The following is a 23,462-nucleotide window of genomic DNA, read 5'->3' as shown; positions in this document are numbered from 1 at the left end:
ACTGAAAAGCACACTTCCTTCCACTGCATATCCTTGCAAGCCCCAGCATGCCCAGACAGTGCTAATCCAATCTGCTGTAACAACTGTCACACTGGGAGAAGACTAGAATGTTTTTTTGCCCTGATCTATAAAGAACTTCGTTCATATCATTGCAATTATGCACTCACATTCAGTATATTAGTTATATAGGATCATGTTATCTAGTTGTGTAGTAGGCCTTACCGTAAACACACACATTATTATCCAAGATTGACAGATGTTCCAACTGTAGGATTTTCACCTCCCTCTAAAAATAGTTTTGACAATAGTCTATTCTTGTTGTGATGATAACGAACACCTGTCAAATGCAGATAATTCATCTGTTGTGGCCCCACATTTCCTGCAAATTAGTGTATTGTAATGTATTGGAATAGGCAGCTGCTGGTGTTATATTGCACTGCAGCGTATAGATAAAGAGAGACAGAGACAGCCGCCCGCCACTTAAAGAAACCCAGATCACCACCACTCTAATGTGGGACCTGCCCTCCTAAGACCTGAAATATGAGAGAAGCAGAGTGGGAGGAGAGGAGGATAACTTCTATAAACAGATGCCAGGCCGGCGTGGCAGTTGCTAGGGCAATGCCAGGGCAACGACGGGTTGCGAATGTCAGCGGTCGACCACCAGAGTCACAAGCTTGCGCACGCATGCACACACAAAGACACCAATAGATCCACATGCCTCGGCGCCAGTCGGCACCCTCCCCTGCAGGCCGGCCTGTGCCAGTGGACAGACATCCTGAGATCTCTGGAATCTGAGATGCAGCTCCAAGAAATAAAATGTTTCCAAACCCACACTGGGCAATGAAATGCATGGATACACCTGAACTGTGTTATTCAGGAGTACAGCTATGTTAACAATGGCCCTGAAGACTTTATTCAGTTTTCAAAACCACATAAGGAGCAGATGGCAGAAATAAAGGAAGACAATACAGAAAACTTAGTCAATACTTGTGCATTTTTATATATGACACGTTTAGAAAAATAAGTTTTCAGGAGGTGATTCAAAAGACTGAACTGAAGTGACGTTCTTATAAAAACAAAATGTATGTCATGAAGAAGTTCAGCAATCTGTTGTAAATTGTGTGTTACAGGAAATACAAGTATAACACGCATTTAGCATTTACTGTGAATGATGATCACTGTTTCTTTTCACGTCATGTCAGGTTTAGACTGTCATTGTTATTTAAAGATTATCAGTACCAGCTACAGAGGAAACCCCAGCTTCCTGCTGAGCTCATCCTAAAACAACAAAAGCTTTGTTGGCCGCGATGCAGACAATTCACCCATGAGTCAGGCTGTATCAAACAAGCCATCTGGAAGGGGTAAAATCTGCGTGTGTTGTGTGCTGGCAAGTGCGTGCAATGTTTGCATTCATTGCGTGTGTTCATTTGTTCATGTGTGTGTATTTCGGATGTGACTAGCTAGTTACCGCAGCTCTGTTTACATGGCAACCCCCATAATAAGCAGCTCTACCTGCATGGCTCGGGACTTCAGAGAGGAGAGATGGATGGACAAGATAAGAGAGAGAGGGGAAAAGGTGGGAAAAGATTCCTCCCCAGGTAGAGAGGGAGAGAAAGACAGACAGAGAGTGATGTGAAGTGACACTGAACTCCCATGGCTCAAATGGAAACAAGGAAGTAGGAAACCTTCTGTCTGCTGTGTGTGAGAGGAAAAGAAAGAAACAGAGAGACACAGAAAGAGAGCAGCGCTAGCATGACTAATGGAATCATCAGCACTAGTAGTGTAAACATCATCTGAAAAATGTCTGGCTTTCACTGCAGCACAGTACTGTGCATTCAGCTAAATGCGGGAACGCATGGCAAAAGAAAGCACCGCAGTGACAGTCCAATATGTATTATTTTTGCTAACAAAAGAAAATTGAACCCCCAAAGGTGATGAAGGTACCAGTACATATATTGTTGCAAACACAACCCTAATGTAAGAGTCTGTATTATTTGCAAAACTGTAAATGTAAAAGAGTTGGTGTAGAAGGTCAGACAGTTTCACAATATTACAGGCACAAACACACACACATAAAACCCCCTCATGTGGCCCCAGCGTGCACATGGTGAAGTAGCTTCCTCCTAAAGTATATGGACAGCTGTAGTGACAACAGCTGCCCTAAACCAAATGTTAAACAGCAGCACCCAGCCGGGCTCTGCTAAATTTAATCAAATACAGCACCTGTTGGAAATATGGCTCCACTGCACTGTACACACATATACACACGCAGGCATACCCCCTCAAATGCTTTTGCTCAGTGGTTGGTTTTGCAGTGAGCGCTGTCTGTATGTGTGAGTGAGAGTATCGGCTGTCTGCACACATGCTACTGCCTGCAAGTGTGTGTGTGTCTTCCCTCATGCATGGGGTGGGATGGCTTGGTAAATAGAGAGAGCAGCTGTCCTCCATCAGAGATGACTCTCAGTAGGCCTCTCGCTCCCTCTCGCTCTCTCTCTCGCTCTCTCTCTCTTGCTTTCTCTCTCTCTCTTCATCCCACCTCCACCCTCTGCTCCATCTCTCCTCTGAGTAATAAACACTGTTTAGTACATCAACAAGCCAGCATTGATCGCCATTCTTGTTGTTCCCCTTGCACATGCATATTGTTCTGCTTGGCACACTACCATGGCAACTCAGCCCACAACACCAATGGTGTGTCACCAGGAAGGAACACGGCCGTAATTTCCTTCAATAATATGTCTCTCCTTAAAATTTATACTGGGTGGTAATCTAAACATGTAGGCCGATAACACAAGAAACAGCAAAACAACACTTGTTGCCTTGTGTGTGTGTGTGTGTTCACAACCTCACAACTGAGAGAGGTTAACATAAAAAAGTATTTTGAATTGCTAAACTCAGCACCTCCACCTGGTGGGAGAAGCGTACATTACATATGAAACAGACTTTCTGCACAAACTCAGAACAACATCTTTAACAGAATTTACGAAAAGGTGGTTTGAGGTAATAATCAGCTAAAATAAAAGAGGCTACTTTATAAGTCATGGGTCTGAGATTTCAGTCCGGGCTGACTGTGGCTGCGTCACACAGACTTTCAGCAAACATCATCAGCTGACCTCGCTGTGACTGGAATGAATGGGACACGTCAGCCCCTTTACGCTCCATTCACAGTCTCTGTGTGGCTGATGGACGGTTTCCGTTGAAAGCATCATCACCGTTGATTCATGTGGGAAGAAAACACAGGAAAAAAAGAGAGTCTTCCAAATCAGCCTCAACACCAGAGTGGGAGGAACATTAGCGAGAAGTGAATTGAATTGATTTGGCCAAGGTAGACGAGAGGTACTTGTCTGCCATGTGAGCCAGTACGAGCCAATACTTTGCCACAAGCTGTGCACACACACACACACACACACACACACACACACACACACACACACACACACACACTTACTGCAAAAGACAAAGCCTCCGGAAAGAGATGCCTTCTATTTTTGTACACAAATAGACAAACCAACTACACACTAAAGTGTGAATACAAGAGTTCATAAGAATACATTCACAACATTCACACAAGACATACACAAAGTATGTCCTGCTGAAGCCATTACAGCTCCCTGGAGGAAGCACCTGGAGACAAGGGGCCACAATGAGAGAGAGAGAGAGAGAGAGAGAGAGAGAGAGAGATACCTCCACACGCCACATTTCACACACTTGTCAATAATCTCACTTACATTCAGATTTCACACAGTCAAGGTGCTACAAGCTATTCTCGGTCACAAACACAACAACCACATGTAGACGTACATACACGCGCGCGCACACACACATGCACAATAACATGCACATGCTGCTGCAGCCACTTCACCATTTCCACTCCAACTGAGGGTTTTTTTTTTTTTTTTTACGCCAATAAGCTTTTTTTTTTTTTTACAACACTCACACTAACACTCATAAAAAATACCATTAAGAAGCAGCAGACAGCATTGCCTCACTGATGACTTTAGCATAATGTACAACACACACACTCACTCTCACACAGAGACAAACTCTTATCAGTTCAATATGCATGCTGTTGACAGCATCCAAAAAGGGAAAATAGCATCAGAGGGAGCGTTTGGAAAAAGTGAGGATTTTTATTTGCAAAGTCGGCCTTAATTTGCCAGTGGGCTGAGGCAGGGCTTTCTCTGTCCTGTTAGCTAAAGGAGGGACTGAGTGATGGCCGAAGCGGGATCAGAGCCACAAGGGACAAGAGTAGTACTGTTCAAACAGAGCTCTTTCCTGTTTTCACACCAAAGAAGAATGGGAGAATGCAGATGGAGAAAAAAAAGAGAGAGAAATGTCTAAGAAATAAGTACTGTTTCTGTGTCACTTCACCGCAGCATCAACTCCTCAGAGGGTTTTTTTTTTCCTAGATGCCCTATTTTCATGTAGCGAACATTAAAATGAAAATGGGGGAAAAGACAGGCAGACACAGACAGGAATGGGAAAGAGACAGTGACTGAGCAACAACCTGTAAAGACAAAAACATTTAACGGGAAACAATGGGACAGAAGGGGTGGAGATGGTGGGCACAAACAGAGACTGAAAAAACCTGCAAACATTACAGGCACAGAACAGATAAAGACAGATAAACCAAAACAGGTCCGCTAAGCTGCTATACAAACCCTGCAGAGCTCCCAGCTCCAGCTCCAAACCCCAAAGAAAACATGCAGTCAGCAAACAGGACAGAATGAGAGAGTGGAAAATACCATAGAGGGGAAAATAGAGGCAGGCTCTTACAGAAAAGACACTCGGTCACAGTAAAATAGCTGATTGAAGAACCTTAAACTACACACTGTTTTCCATTCAGGAGAGAAGCTTGTCCTCATCTGGGCTGAGAGTTTCCGGAGAGTTTGTCTTACCTGAGAATTTGTCCCCCTCCATAACCAGATCACTCCCTCCACAGCCACATGTAGTGTCTGCTCTTTGACTCAACTCTCTCTCTCCCCTCTCTCTCTCTCTCTCCCCTCTCTCTCTCTCCCTCTCTCTGTCTTTTTTTGGACTTCCCTTTCTCTCGTCCCTCTCTCCCTCTCCCTCTGTTCCTCTTCCTCCTCTTCTTACTCTCTCTTTCCTTTTGGGCTCTCTGTTCTCCCTCCCTCTCCTCAGTTTGATTCCTTCAGTGTGTCTTGCTAATGAATTCGGAATTACGACATCCCCATGTGCTGATCATATGTTGCATTTGCCTCTCTTTCTCTCTTACCCTCTTTTTCTCTCTCTTACCCTTTCTTTCTTCAGAGCAGACCAAAAGACTGAAGCAGCATTGTGTCTTGAAAATAGAAACCATTAGCTCCACCATGTGACATGGACGGACTAAAATAACCCGCTGGACTTGCAAACTCCTCTGCCAGCTTACTTACTTTATAATGTTGCTTGAGTGTGTGCACTGTCGCCTTGATTCATTCCATAACAAGAGATACTTGTCAAGCTGGTGTGAAAGACATTCCCTCAGCTACTTCTAAACTTCCTCATGATGAATCAGATACAGTTCAGTCTTTGTAAACGTGTGAAAGGACGATAGCCTGTTGAAATAATACTGACAGGCGAAAACAATACGGGTCGGAAGCAAGGGAGGAATTTCATCAAAACACACCTCCCAAAAAAATGTTTTCAAGGACCAGCCATTAATGCAGGAGAGGCGGTGTGCTTGTGCCTTTGTTACTGGTGAGGAGAAAGGACTGACTGAGAGAGAAATAAAACCAGAGTGTGTTATGTAGATTGGTGAAACTGTGCTCGGTCTCTGTGTTCAGGAAACTCAGATGACCTTTCGAGCTCTGGCACGTCCCTCACACTGCGCCAGGGGTCAGAGGTCACATGGCAAGCGTCTGAGCTCTGATAGAGAGATCAAACACACTCAGACATGTCAGTCTGGTGTCTTGTGCAACACACACCGCCACAGTGACCTCGTGTATTGCATGTTGACCTGTGTTTGTGTATTCATGTCATTTATATATGTCTCCAGTTATATCATCATTAATCCTTTAATTAAATCCAGCTGATGCATTGGGTGATGAAATAAGGACAATTTGCGCTTTGGCGGCCTCAAATGGCCAAAATATGCAACTCTGGCCTGCAAGATGACATGCTAAGTTAAGAGTTGACAGCTTGGGGGGAAAGATCGACATTCAGCTGCAAAGTAAGTTTAAGACTACGAAATGAAATATCTAAATTAGAAGTAAATGAGATGACTCTCTACAACGTATACATCGCTGAGTCCTTATCAGCAGATGGAACAATAGTATAATAAAATAAATATGAATAATGTTAACATCACTTCATCACTACTCAAAGAAATAAAACAACATAAAACAAGGTGTTATTTCACATTGTAGAGATGCACCCCTCAGATATACAATACTTATTGTATGTTCAAGCGAGTGTGTGTGTGTGTGTGTGTGTGTGTGTGTGTGTGTGCATCCATGTATGCATATGTCCAATAGAGCAGGATCTGCTGACTCCCAGATGGGAATTAACCACACACAAATTAACAATAGGCACAGTGTTAGATAGACCTGTGTGTGTTTGTGTGTGCATGAGTTGAGGTTACAGTAAAGCATCCTCCCAAACAGCCGCCGCAGTCGTAAATCTGCCCTGTTGGCAGATGTTTTGTATGGTTGTATGGGGCATCTCGCACGCACGCACGCACGCACGCACGCACGCACGTACTCAAACACACACACACATACACACACACACACACACACACACACTCGCACATGCCCTGTGGCGACTGCATCAACGTCAGGGAGGTCTGCTGACAAGCAGGGCCTTATCCTTAGCCGTAAGCGCTTCCCCCAAGACCGGTGTGTATGCACTTATGCATATCTGCATATGTGTGTTTTGTGTGTGTTGGCATGCTTGTGTGGATGTGTATGTATATGATATGTGTATCTTCACAAGTCTTTCATGTATATCACTCTGGTTTACAGATAGTAAAACACAACAGCTCAAGAGCTCACGACGCTCTGACAGTAAACACACTACACACACAAACACACACATACAGTAAGAATGTAATGTGGAAGCACAGTAGCTACAAAGCTTTTGAATGAGTTTAAAAAATAAATCCGCCTGTAAGTCACCATTTGAGAGTGTTCAGGGACAGACTTGTAGTTATGTATGTTGTGTGGATATTTCTGATTTGTGCTCTCATAATTTTCTCCAGATGTTTTGGCAGATTCAGAAGATGCTTCAATTCCAGGTCAAATCAAATGAGGTTGCTGCTCTCTCATTTGCTCATAAAGATAAACACCCAATAATAAGAGTGAGCTGCAATGAAAAATATATAATATACAACTACTCAAATATAACAAAATCTCACAAAATCACTGATTGCACTCATGTTGCTGCGATGTGTTTGCTGTCTCTTGGCCTGTCAGCTGTGGGATGAATACACATCCTGGGGGCTGTTTCACAAAAGAGATCTGAAAGCACTAATTATAGACAAATGGTGCCAGTGTCCTGTTTCACAGTGATTGTAATTTGCATACTGGCGATACATGTATCCAGTCCTATAGTCCTCTTGCCTGCTCATGCATTTTGGTTAGAGGTGTCAAAGTAAACAAAAAAGGAACTGATCTAAACACAGCCCCTCTAATGGTGAGTTTGTGCCTTCACATGCAGTCTACAATCAGTGTATGCCAAAACTGTAAGTGTGTAAGTGTGTGTGTGTGTGTGTATATGTGTGTGCGTGCGTGTGCTTCAGTCCCCCTCCTTTCTCTCTGCTGTCTTTGTGCTGATGCTGCAGACGGCGTTGGCTCTTCCCACTGGGAGAAGATGCTTCAGTGGTGAGCCACAACTTCAGCCCGTTTGCCAATAGTGTGTTAGTTACACACACTCTCACTCACACATGCACACAAACACGAGTGCCCACGTTTCTACCCACTTGTTTTTTTGTACATTTAAAAAAAAAAAAAAAACAGACGGGGAACATCAGAAAGATGTGATTTTAGAAAATATTGCAAATGCTGCAAAAATATTTTCAAGTTTGGCTGAGGTGATACTCTTTGTTTTCTGTATGCCTTTGCTATACCAGGAGCCCAAAAAATAATCAATAAAAAAATGTGGCACAATGGATATTAATAAATGTATAAATAAATGTTAAAGTGATTGCAGGAATCAGTTAGCATTTTAGCACTTCCAGTTCCCTCGTCCTGAAGTCTACGGGTTTTTTGAATGGGTTTTTGGTTCGACGGCTGAAAAAAGGTCTGTAGTTAACACAAGCTCAAGACATTTTCACATTTTATTCAAAAACATAAAATATATAAGTAAATACCCAAGTCATGATTTCTTCAAGCTTTTACATCTCTTAAAATAGGCCGGTTTCTAACAAGTGTCTAAATGAGATTACGGAGGTTGTCGGGGACACTAAACGTCGTCACACTGAAATATGAAAACCGATCTACTCACCATTCCGCCTTTTCAGCCTCGTTGTATTTACACTCGTGTTTTTGCACACTATTACTAACTTTGTCTGAGGAAAGGCTTTTGTAGAAGACGTAAGAGCTAAATCAAACTGCACAAGTTAGAAGTTTATTGATGGGGACGTTGAAGTCATGCGACTGTGGTGTAGTTCATTTATTAGCTTTTTACTTCTGCTGATTTCTTTTGATGACTTTTGGGGAACTTTGTACACATTCACATAGACAACAGTGTGTGCACCAAGACACAAATGTCTTCTCTTCATTGCAGGCCACCTTGCTATCCCTCTGTTTCTAAAACTGTCTTTATCACTGTGTCTGTTATCTGCTGTTTACCCGCTATATGGACAGGAAACAGTACCTGCTCTGCCCTCAGTGTTGCCTCATCTCTCTGCTGAAGGTCAATGACTCTGACTTATATAATGCTTTACAGAGATGGTGAGCGTTTATATGGAAGCTGGAAAAGGCAGTGCATTCCCAAATTTGGATGGATGAAAGATAAACAGATCAGTGAATGGACAGTCTCCCCAGACTGTTGTACTAGATGTATGCATACATGTATACATGCATGTGCTGTATGTACGGATGGATGTACTAATGGTCAGATAGATGAAAATGCCAAAGATGCAGTCTACTTACTGGGACTGGTGATGCCAGATCCCTCTCTTTCTGTTCTTCTTGCTCGAGCGCTGGCTGATCTTGCTGTGAAAGGAAACAAGGACAAGAAGAACAAAATGAGTAACCTCATGAGACACTGTGCTGCAATCAACAGATGTACCACCAGGCATTCATCAGTAAGAGGCTCTGCACTTCTGATGATGCCAACAGACTCGCAGAGGATCCAGCCTAGGAGGCAGGTTTGGTTTTGTTGTTATCAAACTGTCCCATAACTGGAAATTAGTCTTACAGCTAAGACTGAAACATTTACCGTGATGTGTTTTTTTTTAGTGCCAGTGTTAAATAACACGCTGTCCCTGAAGAAGCTGGTTTAAAATAACACATCCAATACTAATACTAACACTGCAACGAAACATGCACAAGAACCAAATGGAAAATAGCCGTTACTTCACATTCTCCTCAAGGCCGAATAATCTACAGTTGACATGTGGAAAAACAAAGTCAGCCAATGTTTGAAAGATCGCTATTGTTGCCTGACCACGAAGAAACTGACTCTGACTGAAACAAGACATTTTTTCGGTCTCAGTTTGTTTTTATTTTTATGACTGTGTGGATGATGTGGAAATAATTCAAGCCAAACTTGGATGTACAACAAAATGCACGAAGTAGGGCAGTAACAAAACTGCATGGTGCAGTGTGACAATTCAGCAGCTATTAATGTTTTTTGTGTATTTTCAGATGGTCAAAGGAACCTGCTGTTAAAACGCTTTGGCAGGTGGTGAATCATCATAAGAAGCGCCCAAGCAGGATTTAGATTATTTTTTTTAAATGTCAGGTAATAACAATTTACTTCAAGGGAAAAGTCATGGAAAACCATTGTTAAACACCAGCGAGCAAGTCAGTGGAACAACTCCAAGTGCTCATCACAGTAACAGCCAATCTGAAAGTGTAGAATAATCTGAGCTGTTAAAACAGAGATCAGGGCATCTTGTGATATTGATTATCGTCTTTTCAAACAAGTTTCTCTAGTTAACACGCGAGTGCTCTAACCAGGGTTCAGTGCACTTTGTGTTTGGAATACCAAAGAGTCTACATCCTCAATCACTAATCTAACAGCTCCCAGTGCCAACAGCTGAGTCTTACACGACGCTGGCTGGTTTAGAAATCAGAGGAATGTCTCTTCCTCTTAGCTGATGGTCTACTCCATGACACTGCTGGAATGCTACAGATAAATCGTCATTGACTGACTGTGAGTGTGTGTGTGTGTGTGTGTGTGTGTGTGTGTGTGGTGGGGGGGTGGGGGGGTGGCAAGTATGTGGCAATATGAAATATTTATTTAACTCTTGGATAAAGTCTCCTGGGACTGACATTCATGGTCCCTAGAGGATGAGTCCCACATGGTGACCATTTATCTAGCGCCACCATCAGGTTCCAACATCCTTTTGTCTGGTATGTTTGATCTGCAATACTAATGAGCTTTCCATCACCTTCAGCTGTAGTGCTAATTAGCAAATATTGTGAACATGGTAATCATTATATCTTCATAATATCAGCATAACACATAACATTTCATTATACATATGTTTCATGTGAATGAAATATTAATTCATATGAAAGAGTAGATGAAACTCTGTCGACTTCACTGCTTGATCCCGTGAATGGTTCAATAAGACAAGTGATATCTTTAGCTCAACTTTTCCTGGAAGAGGTGATGGCACCACAACAATACGCCACATCTCTCTGACATCAACCACACACTCTTTCTTTTCTTCTCTCCACTTCCTCTGTCCTCTGTTCGTCTCCCGCATCGACCCAGTCAGTGCTGTTCAGATGAGGTAAGCTCGTCCGGTGGCTGATGAGTCATTTGCCTCATCCTGTTTTTAAGTTCTTAGAAATACTTCCTACCGCAAATCATTTGACAACATGACATTCATTTTCTTAATGCCAGCAAATATAGTGGTTTTCCGCCTGCGTTGTCACTGGTTTTAACACAAAGACAGCTGGTCCGAGGGAGAGGGAGTGAATGTGTTTGACTGGAAGATGTGAGTAAAGCTTCTGTTATCTGTGCGTTTGTGTGTGAGTGAGAGAAATACGCTTAAGAGTTGGAGGTAGAGGAAGACTTTGAAGTCATTCACATCCTGAGAGATAAAAAGTCAATGAAATAAACTACTGTAAGTGATGATGAACTGTGCAGCCTTTGCTTTGCTTTTCTCCTGAAACTCACTCCTTCAGTATTTCGGAATGTCCCCTCCTCTCATTCTCTCTGTTATTTCTGCCACTACCAGCCCCAAGAGACACACGTGTGTGTGTGGCAGGTGAGACCAAACTAATCAAGTCCAGGTTTCACTACGCTTGCATCTTGAGTGGTACAAAAGCACAGCATACTGTATGTGACATCCAAATGTTTTGATGAGAACTCAAAAAAAAAAAAAAAAAAAAAAAATCAATCTTTTGGTAACGCATTTGCTGTATCACCTGTAACCCTGTTTCTCTGATTAACATCAGCCTCACCATCTGTTTCAGGTTAGACATGATTAGCATGATAATGTGCTACCATATTATTCTCACTGGTAACACAGATGTGTAAAGCAAACATTACAGATGCCTGTGTTACATGTAAAGAGTGACAATAATGTCTATAAACGCAAAATCTTTGCATTGGCTCATTTCTACCCCTTTCACACAGCTTCTACTCAGTTTGCAGGAAGGGGAGATTGTGAATAAAATTTGGCAGGGGAGGCTGGATGCTTTGATGAGTGGACACCCTCATTATTTTGAATTCATGTCATGTAAAGTTAAGAATCATTGAATATAGGAAGGACAGTTAAAATAAACACATCAGTGTGTATGTTTCCAGGTCAGAATAACCAGCAGAGCACCTTGTCAAAGCACTGAAGCGGAAAACAGGTCCATGCCAAACTGATGCCAAAAGTCCATGTCCTGTTGTTAAGAATGTCTGAACTCCAAAACAGGTTAAAATCAGATTTCAGCCAAAAATGCAGAAATAACAGATTAAACTGACAAGACTCGCTACTGCGTAGTGGAGGAAATGCTTCCTGTGTCTCTAGTGGCATCCCCGTCTTACTGTTTAGAATAATTAGAAGCTGTTTTACAGTAAATACCAATCTATACGTGATTTAAATGTCAATAAAAGATCTGCTTCTGGCTTCATTTTTGAATCAGAGAGGAAGTCTTGACTCATCTCTTCAAATCACCAACCGGGCGTTCAGACCGTCAAAGATGAAATAGCAGGAGGCATACCTTTTTCTTGCTTTAAGTGCAAATCATTAATCTGCCATGAGCCATGTGATAACACCATTGGTCTGTTATGCGAGTGTGTACATGGCTACGTGTGTTTAAGGGGCATTAAGTGTATGGAAAATGACAAATAAGAGCCAGCCAAGTCTATCAAGCCTTGCAGCCAAAAAGCATGTCTGTGCCTATTTACTCTTCTTGGCTCAAAATACAGCTTGAGAGAGGTGAGCTGAATACACCCAACTATATACACACACACACACACACACACCCTTGCAACACAAAGTACTTCAATCAGACCAAGCAAAGTTTACCATTGCAACAAAGTAACACGCCACAGAAGTCATAATGACACCACAAAGTTGAGTCGATAAGATGATATTTGGCATTGATGTGATATTCAACATTGACGGTAGCTGTGTATTTTAAAGTGAGGGCAAACTACTGACAGATAGAAAACAAATATGCATTAGCCAATCACAGAGAGCTGGGATACAAAGTAAAGGAGTTACACCTGAAAAGTTAAACTGTATGTCTGCACAAAGGTGTGTGTATGTGTGTGTGTGTGTGTGTGTGTGTGTGTGTGTGTGTGTGTGTGTGTGTGTGTGTGTGTGTGTGTGTGTGTGTGCAGAGGCTGTAGCTGTACTCACCTGCTCAGTCTTGTCTGGGACCAAGTGAACACACGCATATATACACACACACAGCACATATCACTGCTTCAACAGGTTTCCTAAAAATCTCCGGCACTATGATCCATGTCTTTTTTCCCCTTCAAGGGGATTTGTAATCTTCTGAGGTCATATTTGCCTTATGACACTGTTATGTACAACAGAGGTCATTGCACGCACATGATGCATGAAAAGAATGAAACCAGTGTTTTTGCCAATGGAAAAATCCTAGTGCTGCAGGTCATACTGTGGACCAGAGTACCAAAGTAAATGCATTGCTGACAATGTATTTGCTATAGGCCTCAACTGATTGATGTCAATGGCAGTGCTCGTTGAAGCTGAGTGTGTGTTTATGTGAGTGCGTGTGTGTAACGTGACCGGTCAAGTGCACGGCCGTGCCTGGACAAACATGTCAACTGATTAGTTAATGGTCTCAGATGACTAGAGACGGTAAACAGAGGGGAGAGGCTGCAGCACTTTAACGTACTTGAAAACACAAGAGCAATTTCACACACTCACACATAAATGAAGGCCTGCAAACAGATACATATTCAAGGGTTGAGTGATTTACAAAACATACACTACAGTGCATGCTCTGTCTCTCCCCAACGCACAACTACCTGAGATTTTTGTGTTTACAAAAGGAGGCTATGCCATTCGTATTTGTGCAGGAGGGCAGTGGAGGTGAAGGATCTTTACCTTCTCTCCCCCCCCCCCCTTTCTTTCCTCCTGTTTTACTTCCGCCCTTCCCTGTGGGGATAGGTGTTCTTCTGATCAAAACATGAATTCCTCCTGTGGCAAGCATTTTTGAAGAGTAGCTACAACAATGTGATGCAATTCTTTTTTTTTTTTTACCTTATTAAAAATAACTGCTGTGATTTCATTCTGCCCGCAGCTATAAAGTTTTTCTTGGCTTTTATGTTTTTTTTTAAATATTGTATTTTAGGCCTCGCTTTATTACAATATATATATATATATTATATATATATATATATATATATATATATCTGACAATATGAATTCGTCATATCACCTAGCATTAATGGGCAATTCCCTTTACAGGAATATTACGATGTGCAACTGGATTGTATCAATGTCTGCTCAACATCTGGCTCCAGTGTGTGCTGATTATTTCTAAAGAAATCCCTAAAAATTCACTGTGTGAAATGAAATGTTTCATTCTGATTCAAAACTGAAGTGTAATCATAAGCATGATGATCATGGTTTTTGATTACATTAAAGAAAATCTTGATAAATTTTTTCTCTGTCCATATGTTTATTATTCATTTATCTCTTATACTAAGCATATGTCAAAGATATCTAATGTTTTCATATCAAAACCTTGTTATTTTCTCTAATAAAATGTTGTGAGACAGACTGAATGGCCAGACAGCCATTTTTCTAGACTGTTTTTACAGCTCATATAAGGTCTTTACCTGGCTACATTGTTAATTACTAAGTACCACACTAACATACACACACACACACACAAACACACACTGACAGACTCATACACACTTGCGGTCACACGTAAGGCCATGACCCTGAGCTGCACTCCTCTCAAATGAATAGCCCTTGTTCTGGCGCCAAAGGTATAAACCGGCAACACCTTTTCCTACCTCTGTACTTTCAACACGCATCTATTCCTCACTCACCACGTTCATTGAAAACTGACACCGGTTTGCCAAACACACAGCCACTTTTCTGTACTCTTCACAATGCAAACGCGAGCCCAAATCATATCATATAAAAGTGTTCTAACAGGACAGGATACCATGGCAGTCTATAAAACAATACTGGTGTGGCAGATAAGGATCAGCCTTCCTTCTTGCGAGGCTGTTAAAACCCACGGAGTCTGTTAAATAGTCCATAGAGCTTTATGGGTTGAAACCTCCCACAGGAAACATGTAGTTACTGTACGTGTCACAGGTGGGCAAGTGAGAGAGTGAGCGGCTTTACGTATGTGCATGTTCAGAAATGTGAGAATGATAGGGAGACACAGATATCAGGTTAACCACGGCTTCAAGGGGTTTTAGCATCTGCATGTTTGCAAGGAGGATTTAAGTGTAGACAACTAAATAAACACTTATATATTGGTATGCATGAAAACACTGTGATAAATGTAATGTAGATGCATTTATCATAATTATCTAAATTGTTTCAATACTGTCTCTGAAGTAACATGTATTTAAACTGGTCAAATTGAAATTAAAACTAAAGTATGCCTCATTGGCTGAGTTCAGCCAATGATAGATAATGCTGATTCAACTCCAAGGTATTCGTAATGTTATAAAGACTGGTTGTCCTGAATACATATTTGTTACAAATGAGATTATCTTGCTAATTCAAGAGGGTTATCTCCACTCCACTGAGCTCTTTGAACAGATGTGAATCACTAACACTTAAACCGATTGCTAGTTGCAATAAAATATTTATTCATGTCATGACAGGAAGAGTTGCTCCTGCCAAACAGTGGAGTTGTTCTCTTGCATGGGCTGTGTCTGTGGCTTACTTAAAGATTAGTGGTAAAATCCTACTAATCCATTCTATAGGGTAATCAGATGATGGTGCAATGAACTTGAATTTGAGGTCATTTATAAGTTTGAAGTATTTTAACTAATCCGGGTATTTGAAATGGTGAAATAAATGTCCATGTCCTTGCACTTTATCATTCTAATACCCACATCTAGATGTCAGCACACATGTTCTACCACACATCAGAACATCCTCGAGCCTGCTATTATCTTTTTACAGGCTCTCTCCTGGCCTCAGGCCCACAGTACAGGCAGTCTGTTGTATCAGTTGACACCCCCAGCAGCAGCAGCAGCAGCCAGCCAGCCTCACAGAGCTGCATTCTTGGCTGCAGATAATAAACACAGAGCAGAGTGGACACTTCAGAGCAGGCTCCACACGGCTGAGAGGGGAGGACCATACACAGCAGAGACAAGACATAGACTGTCATAGACAAGTCTCCTGCAATCGGGGGAACTCCACATTACTGAGTGTATCAATGAAACTGTAATGAGTACAGTGGTGTACAATGTGGTCAGGTTATAGATAATTTAAATGCCTGTGAGCCCTGTGCACAACCAGATGTGTTTAGTGATTCATAACATAGTTATACAGAAATACCTGTCAGGCAAACAATCAAATTGACCATGGGAAGTTAGCTTGGTTGGACATGCTAATGTTTAGCTTAATCAACTCCTTACAGTTTTGCTTTTGTATTTTTGGTTTTGAAATCACTAAAATAAATATCACCCTCCAAACCTTTTATATATAGAATATTTATTGCAATTAAGCTCCACGTTAGAGAACGGTCAACTAGCAAGAAATTCAAAACCAGTTGTGAAAGTGAAAACTTCAGAGGAGAATAGTTCAATTTTTTTTGTGTGGCGCCAGATCATAAAATACATTATCTCAAGACACTTGACAGGGTAAGGTCAGACCTTACTTTATTATAGAGAGAAACCCAACAGAAGATGAACAAGTTACAGTTTGGCTTTTTCTAGCTAACAGGAATGGGTACAGCGAACCATAAAATCAAACCATTTAAAATCCACATTTTGTCATTAATTCATTCCCAGTCTTTAACTAGCCAACAGATGGGTCCTGCTTCCCTACACTTTCCTAACTGGCCTCTGATGCCGTTTTCAAAGTTATGCCCTAAACTCAAACATGTAGCTCCATGACACTGCTATTTTAGATCATACCAAGCGGAGCACTGTACATGCATGTCCACGTGTTCCAATACCTTTATTAGTATTATTATTCACAGGCTTCTAGGAGGCCAAATTGAGGGTTAGACCGTCCTCAGCATGCTCTGCAAGATGACAGGGCAAATATGTCTCAACACAGTTTATAGCTTGACTTTCAAGTTACCATCTAACAATAGCTTTAGGCTCCAAATCAAAGCCTCACTGACTCTCCAGTATAAACAGACTAAAAGCCGTAATGCAGCTCAGAGTGAGGCCTTTGTCACACAGGTACAAGTAGTGGAATTAGGTGTGTATGTGTGTGTGTCAAGTACGACATGAAAGCACATACCAGTAGGAGTATACTTGGAAAATAATGACTCAGTGTGTGTGTGTGTGTGTGTGTGTGTGTGTGTGTGTGTGTGTGTGTGTGTGTGCGCGCGTGTGTGTGTGTGTGTGTGTGTGTGCGTTGGAGTGGGCTGTTATTCATATGGGTTACTCATTGATCCAGACGACTTGAGGGAGTGGTGTGCAAGGCAGGGATCGGCTCCATGAGCAGAGTTCAGCTGCGAGGGGTTGCATGAGTGAACACAGGCACACATACACATCTATTCATATATACAACCCCCTGACATGCACACACATTTTTACGCATAAGGTCTAAAACCCAAGCCTCAAATGTGCCAAATGCATAATCAGTCAGTGTGTGTGTGTGTTTGTGTTGGTGTACGTGTGTGAAAAGGCATTTGCGTACAAAACATACACACACACACACACACACATGCTGACACAAAGGCCGACCTTCCTCTCTCAAAGTCATCCCTCCACATCTCTGATGCCTGTCTAAACACCCCTACAAGTTGGAGAGGAGGGCCTTTACACACATACACACACATACACATCATACTACACACATGCTTTGTTATTAGACTATTCCCCGAGTGTGGCCCTGACGAAGAATGTGACAGCTCCACACACGTCGCACGGCAGAGGAAGAACACACACGCACACACAGGAGGAGGAGAAGCAGCATGACCCAACATGCACTTGGCTCCGATAGAAAACCGTCCGACGCTCCATCGCACAAAGACTCAAGGAAGAGGAGCCGGGAAAGGCGGCATTCCGGGGGATAGGGTTGTGTACACTGCACTGAGCCTGAGCTTAGAGAGAAGGGGGGAAGGAGGGTGAGGAGGCACAGAAGAAGATGGAAGTGATTGTAAGCAGCTCTGGAAAAAAAAGGGGGGTGACAGAGGGGAGGAGACAAAGGAAGCAGGGACGAGGAGAAAGAGGGATGTCACATGTACCTGTAAGGACGTACACAGTAGTGATAGACTGCTTGTGTGTGACAAAGCAGCCCTAGTGGTTCATGCAACCATCCTTCAAACAAACTGCCTCAGCCCAAGCGTCAAGGGAGCAAACATTTCTCTGCTGAAGTGTCTTTGGGCCAAGACACTACAGAAGACTTTACCTGCACAAATCAGTACCACCACAATTCAGTCTTCCAGAGATTTATGATGAGCTGCAAGCCATCTCATATCAACTCCATAGAATACAATGTCACAAAACAACCACAATCAGATCCAGACAGCCCATGGATGAGCCTAACGAGTAGGCTTGTGTTGATTTGATGCATCATTCATCAGGGTATTAGTGGGGAGGAGTGAAGGAACTGCACCATAAAACCGTCAATCAAACCAGATTAACAAACAAATGGTCTTATAATTGGAGTAAACAGAAGGGTATTATAATATTACTATTTTTCTTCCACCAATTTAAAATTCTGCAAAGCACTCAGGTGTTTTCTCTGTTTTATTGACACTCAAGATAAAGATATTTAACTTTCTTCTCTGATCTGCTCTTTAGAGCATAGAAATAACTCAGATCATGCCTGAGGACTTTTAGAAAAATGAGCTCAGCTCTCTGTGCCACCTCTCTGTCATGATGTCATATGTGTAAAGCTATATCATCTGGCATTTTGGAGTCCAAACCTGCAAGAAAATGTTTTATAACCGCACCCACAGATTCCATGTGTGGGCCCTTTTGAAAAAAGGGGAAATTCAAAAGCTGTTAACATCACTTGTGGAAGTGCAGAAATTAATCATGTAGGCAATTCATTGTCAATGCTGTTAAATATTTACCTGAAATAATGTCAATCCTTTCGCTTTCTTTCTTTCTTTTTTTAGCACTTCAAATCACTGTCAAATGGGCACCCACACACCAGTATTTCAACAATAAGTTTAACACCAACATCAGGCTGCAACTACAGTTCGATATATATATATATATATATTACATATCAAGACAGATAACACACGATTTTCCACGGCAACACGCTTACCTTGATATGAAGATTTCCTCATTGTTGCGGATGCTTTCCTCTCCTTTTTTTTTTTTAAAGTGGTATTTCAGTTTGAAAATCTTATCGGTTGATGATTCCCCCCGGTTTCTCAGTGTTTGTCAAGGACACGTTCTCATCCGTAATTTTTCCTGGTTGTTTCTTTTTGTGCTCTCCCCTCTTTCCTGCTATGCCACTCCTTGACCGTCAGCTTTCCAAACGCACCTGAGCGCAGGTAAACTCACTGCTTACTGAACTTCCTAAACTTAATTCCCGTCTTTATTTCCACCGCCGACCACTTGGGGAGACAGTCTGTTGGGAATGAATACAATCACACCTGCGCTCCTGACGCACGCCCAGTCCAGGAGCGGGAGTGGTTTACTGTTACTGGGGGGGCCTTCACAGATTAAAGCTCAGCTGTCTGTGAATCACATTTGCAATGGGCTTGTGGTCTGAAGCAAATTCGTGAATTGGACAGAAATGCTGACATTCAGCAATGCTCAGGTCTGGTCTGTTGTGCAACATTTAAAGGAGGAATGCCCACGTGTGAATAATTGTCCAACAGATGACCAGACACAATAAAAATAACTGTTGGAAATCCCTCTTTTTGTGTGTATGGTATAATTTATCAAGGAACACGCACCCATCACCAACAAACCACTCCATATGTATTGTGTGGACAGGCTTGTGTGTGTGTGTGTGTGTGTGTGTGTGTGTGTGTGTGTGTGTGTGTGTGTGTGTGTGTGTGTGTGTGTGTGTGTTGGAGTAGGGAGGCAATTTGTTAGTAGTATAAACATTGTGGGTGGGTGGTGCCACATGTTGTTAGCCCACATCTATTCAAATGTTCAGCTGTGCCCGCAGCCTTTAACCTTTTTAAATTCCACATGTCAAACTGTGGCAACCTGCTTCATGTTATTAAGACCTGAGTTCACATCTAGCTACAGTTCTGAGCTGCAGAGACCTCTTGTGGCTGCTGCAAGGTCTCATCCTCTCTCATACTCTGGTCTGTCCTCTGCAGCTCAACGACAGCTTGGACGCATCAGTGATCTATATCATCTGGCACATTTGAGGGCCCCTGTCCAGCTCCGGGCCAATCAATCATTCATTTGGGTGTGGAGTGATTCAATAAAGGATAGAAAGTTCATTTAAAGTATGTTCCGGTCCGTCTCTCAAGATTTTTCACAAAGGTAACATTGGCATGCAGGGACTAAAATTACTATGCAAGCATTGGCAAATGCTTTCCCTCATTAAAACGTTAACAGAAACAACCAGCTTTATTAGAGCTTCACTCACTGGGTGTTTATTAGAACAGACTTAAGCTCAAACAGAAAAAAAATAATTGTGCTCTGTTCTGAAGTATTGTTTTTCAGTAGCTTCATTCACTTAGAAAACAGACCTTGCTGATGTTTCACATGGTGTTGACACTGAAACTTTACAGAAATAAATCAGCACTGACAACTGTAGGCGGATGTGTGAGATGTTTGACCCAGAAAACCAACCTACATACTGAATCAGATGACAGTAATATCAGTCAGAGGTAGAGTACGTGCATGCGTTGTTAACAGATAGGACCCATCCAGCAACAACTTTCGTGTCAATTATTCTGTGGTTGCTATGTACAGGTACTTATTTAGTATCTTAAAGCCAAACTTTTTTGTGACTTTTGTTGAATAGCTGCAACACATAATAGGCATTTACAGAAAGATCTTAAATGCAAATGTAGCATAATGGTAGGACCAGTGGCAAGAGGTCATAAAGTTTCTCATTCTGAAAGGTTAATGCAGATGTTATACTGAACACATCTGAGGACAAGAAGGAAATCAAAAGCTACTTTTACTGATCATAGCATTTCAAAGTATTTCTATCCATAAGTTTCTGCCCAGAGGGTTTGAGTAGATACAGGATGGCTGGATTAGCATTAAAACAGAAATGTAGTAGAAGAAACATGTACCTGAAACATGTCTTGCTTAGTCAGTTTCCTTTGTGTTCTGTAATGCTTCAAATGTGAGATGCCTTAGATGACAATATCAGGGAGGTATAACTGTCTGGTTGAACTAGAGAATATACCATAACTGCTGATTCAGATGTTCAGTGGCTTTTGTGTACCACATGTATCAAAAAGTGGTGGATGCAAGAAGCGACCACAACTGGAGGATTCGAGGGTCCCACTTCCCTATGCTAATATACTAAGTTGTGTGAGAATCATTGAGTCAAATCAACGACCCACCAAAAATGTAAAAAAAATGCTGTACAGAGCTGTTCAGTTTAGAGTTTTATTTTATTTATTTATTTTATTTTATTTTTTATTTTTATTTTTTTTATCAATTTTAACTAAATTTTCTTGCATTATCAGACAAACCCCTGTTCATAGTTAATAGTGATTTTGTGATATGGTTGGCTGTCCTTCTTGAGAGTAAAGCTGTTGTTGATGTATTGTTGATGAAAAGAGCAAACCAATGTACATTCCATCAATTTGTATATGTAAATAAATACATTTTATCATTTAGCCACATACTTATTGTGACTGATTGTGACAAAGCAACTAAAACTGAAATAAAGTCCTCTATTTTTAAGATCTGTTGTGTATAATTTGAATAGAGAACCATGTCATGGTTGGAGGAAAAAAAGTCAAGGTCCGGGCCAGAGACTAAGTCTCTTCACCAACACTTAACTTTCTACAAAACTGCACTTTTACTGGAGTCTATAAAGATTCAAAAAAGAAGTCACTGGAGATGATCCGAGTCCAATGCAATAGAATTCTTTCACAAAAATAAAGGGGAGATCAGATACGGATCCGAACTGAAGACAGAGAGCCTGTGCACATTCATATATAGTTCTTTGTTAGGTGGGTTCTCCACCTATTTTCTAAAGTGAACCTATCACCGCCTTGGGAGCAATGATGTCCAGCCCCGCGTGGAATTCCCCAAACCGGGCCTGCCAGGGTAGCGTAGCAGGACCAGGTGTCCGGAAGCCCCTCGTCCACCCTATCTAAGACTCCTTAGGCGTGTAGTAGGACCAGTTGTCCAAAAGACCCTCCACCTCCCTTAACCTAAGGCCCTCATCTATCCTCAATATGGGCCTCGCCACAACTGCAACTCCAACACCATTGCTCCCAGGGCCTTCAGACCATTCTTTTTTAACTTTATTCCCTCCAGGTTCCATTCTGTAACAATCTTATTTCAGTAAAGGCTGGTTCACATGAGTATAGCTATTCCATTGGATTATATAAGTTTAACATTCAGTTTATTTATAATGCATAGTATAGTAGTTTAGAAGTTCAGAGTGGGCTGCTCCATCATCGCCATCTTGGCAGTGCCTGGCTCCGCCTAACTCCTGGCTAATCCAGAAATGGACAAAGAGGTGGGCATCTTTGTAGCCGTTTTTTTCGGTTTATCAATTATGCATCACTTTAAGCCTTAATAAACTTTAAACTAATGCAAAAATTCACCCTCCATACAGATGACATGAAGGGGGGAAATATCTATAGCTGCAGTTTTTTGTATCAGGCTGTAAATATGTTTATTTCTACTGTATGGTTGGGCACTGTAACATGGGAGTCTATGGGGATTGACTCGCTCTGGGAGTCAGTCTGTGGTCATTTGAGGAACTGCAGTTTTTTTGGCACTTCCATGCTAGCTTCATTTTTCACCCCCAGAGGTTGCCACTTGGTGGGTATCAGCAGCAGTAAGTCAGGCATTTAAAGGGGCTATTTGTAAGTTTTCTCTGCCTGTTTCTTGCTGGGAGCAGGTGGTGGTGATGGTTACTGTTCAGCAATAGCCATCATTGTGTTTGAAATACAAGAGGATATAATACACCACCTCTGAACACAATACTTCTGGACACTACAATGACTCACTATCAGATAGTGATGAAACAGGCTGGCCAGGCTGGGGCTACCTAGTTAACATGTTGACTAGGTATCTCCAGCTAGAAGAAATGAAGTGATAGAATCAGAAAGCAAAACAAGAGTTAACACTGGTGTTGCTTTTTACCATTGGCGACAGCATCTGGCAAGTAAAGGTGTGAAGTTTGATGCTGAACTTGCAATGATTTTTCTAGACTGGTAAGTAAAACTACTAATTAAGCTGTTAATGCTAACATCGGCTATGTAGCAATAGCAAAAACTTTTTAAAAAAATAGCTCCTATAAGTAAAAGGAAAGATTTTTCAATAAACCATAAAACTCTTTGGTGTTTAGGGAAAATGAGTGCCAGCTTCGGTGTGTTATAGGATAGGCTTCCTGAAATACCCTCATCAAAAATGATCCAAAAAGTTTACAAGAAATACATGCTGTACACATTACCAAGAAGCTGTTACATTTACCTTTAAAAGGTTGACTTGACATTTGTGGCGGGACCTACTCCGTGCTATTACATGTAAGGCCATAACCGCATCCTGTCACTGCAGTGAAACAAAGCAGTCTATAGGTCTACTTTCCACAT

The 23,462-nt window shown here is 41.7% G+C and overlaps 1 protein-coding gene across 2 annotated transcripts in view; it reads right to left on the bottom strand.

Moving 5' to 3' along the window:
• Positions 1–19,351, bottom strand: part of LOC130185890 (septin-9-like) — a 73,975-nt gene extending 54,624 nt beyond the window's left edge. The window contains exons 1-2 of one of the 2 annotated variants that reach the window (XM_056402639.1): positions 19,025–19,351; positions 9,090–9,152 (exon numbers count right to left, since the gene is read on the bottom strand). In XM_056402639.1, the coding sequence (XP_056258614.1) occupies positions 9,090–9,152; positions 19,025–19,046 (85 nt within the window). In that variant the 5' untranslated portion in view covers positions 19,047–19,351. Of the gene's footprint in view, positions 1–4,895; positions 5,269–9,089; positions 9,153–19,024 lie in introns of those variants that run through there. The other variant, XM_056402642.1, reaches the window with a different exon arrangement.
• Positions 19,352–23,462: the final 4,111 nt, after the last annotated feature.

This window comes from Seriola aureovittata, chromosome 17 (genome assembly GCF_021018895.1).
Source record: "Seriola aureovittata isolate HTS-2021-v1 ecotype China chromosome 17, ASM2101889v1, whole genome shotgun sequence".
In the NCBI taxonomy this organism is placed as follows: domain Eukaryota; kingdom Metazoa; phylum Chordata; class Actinopteri; order Carangiformes; family Carangidae; genus Seriola; species Seriola aureovittata.
Note: the sequence above shows the minus strand (reverse complement) of the source record. Positions and strands in the feature narration are given on the sequence as shown.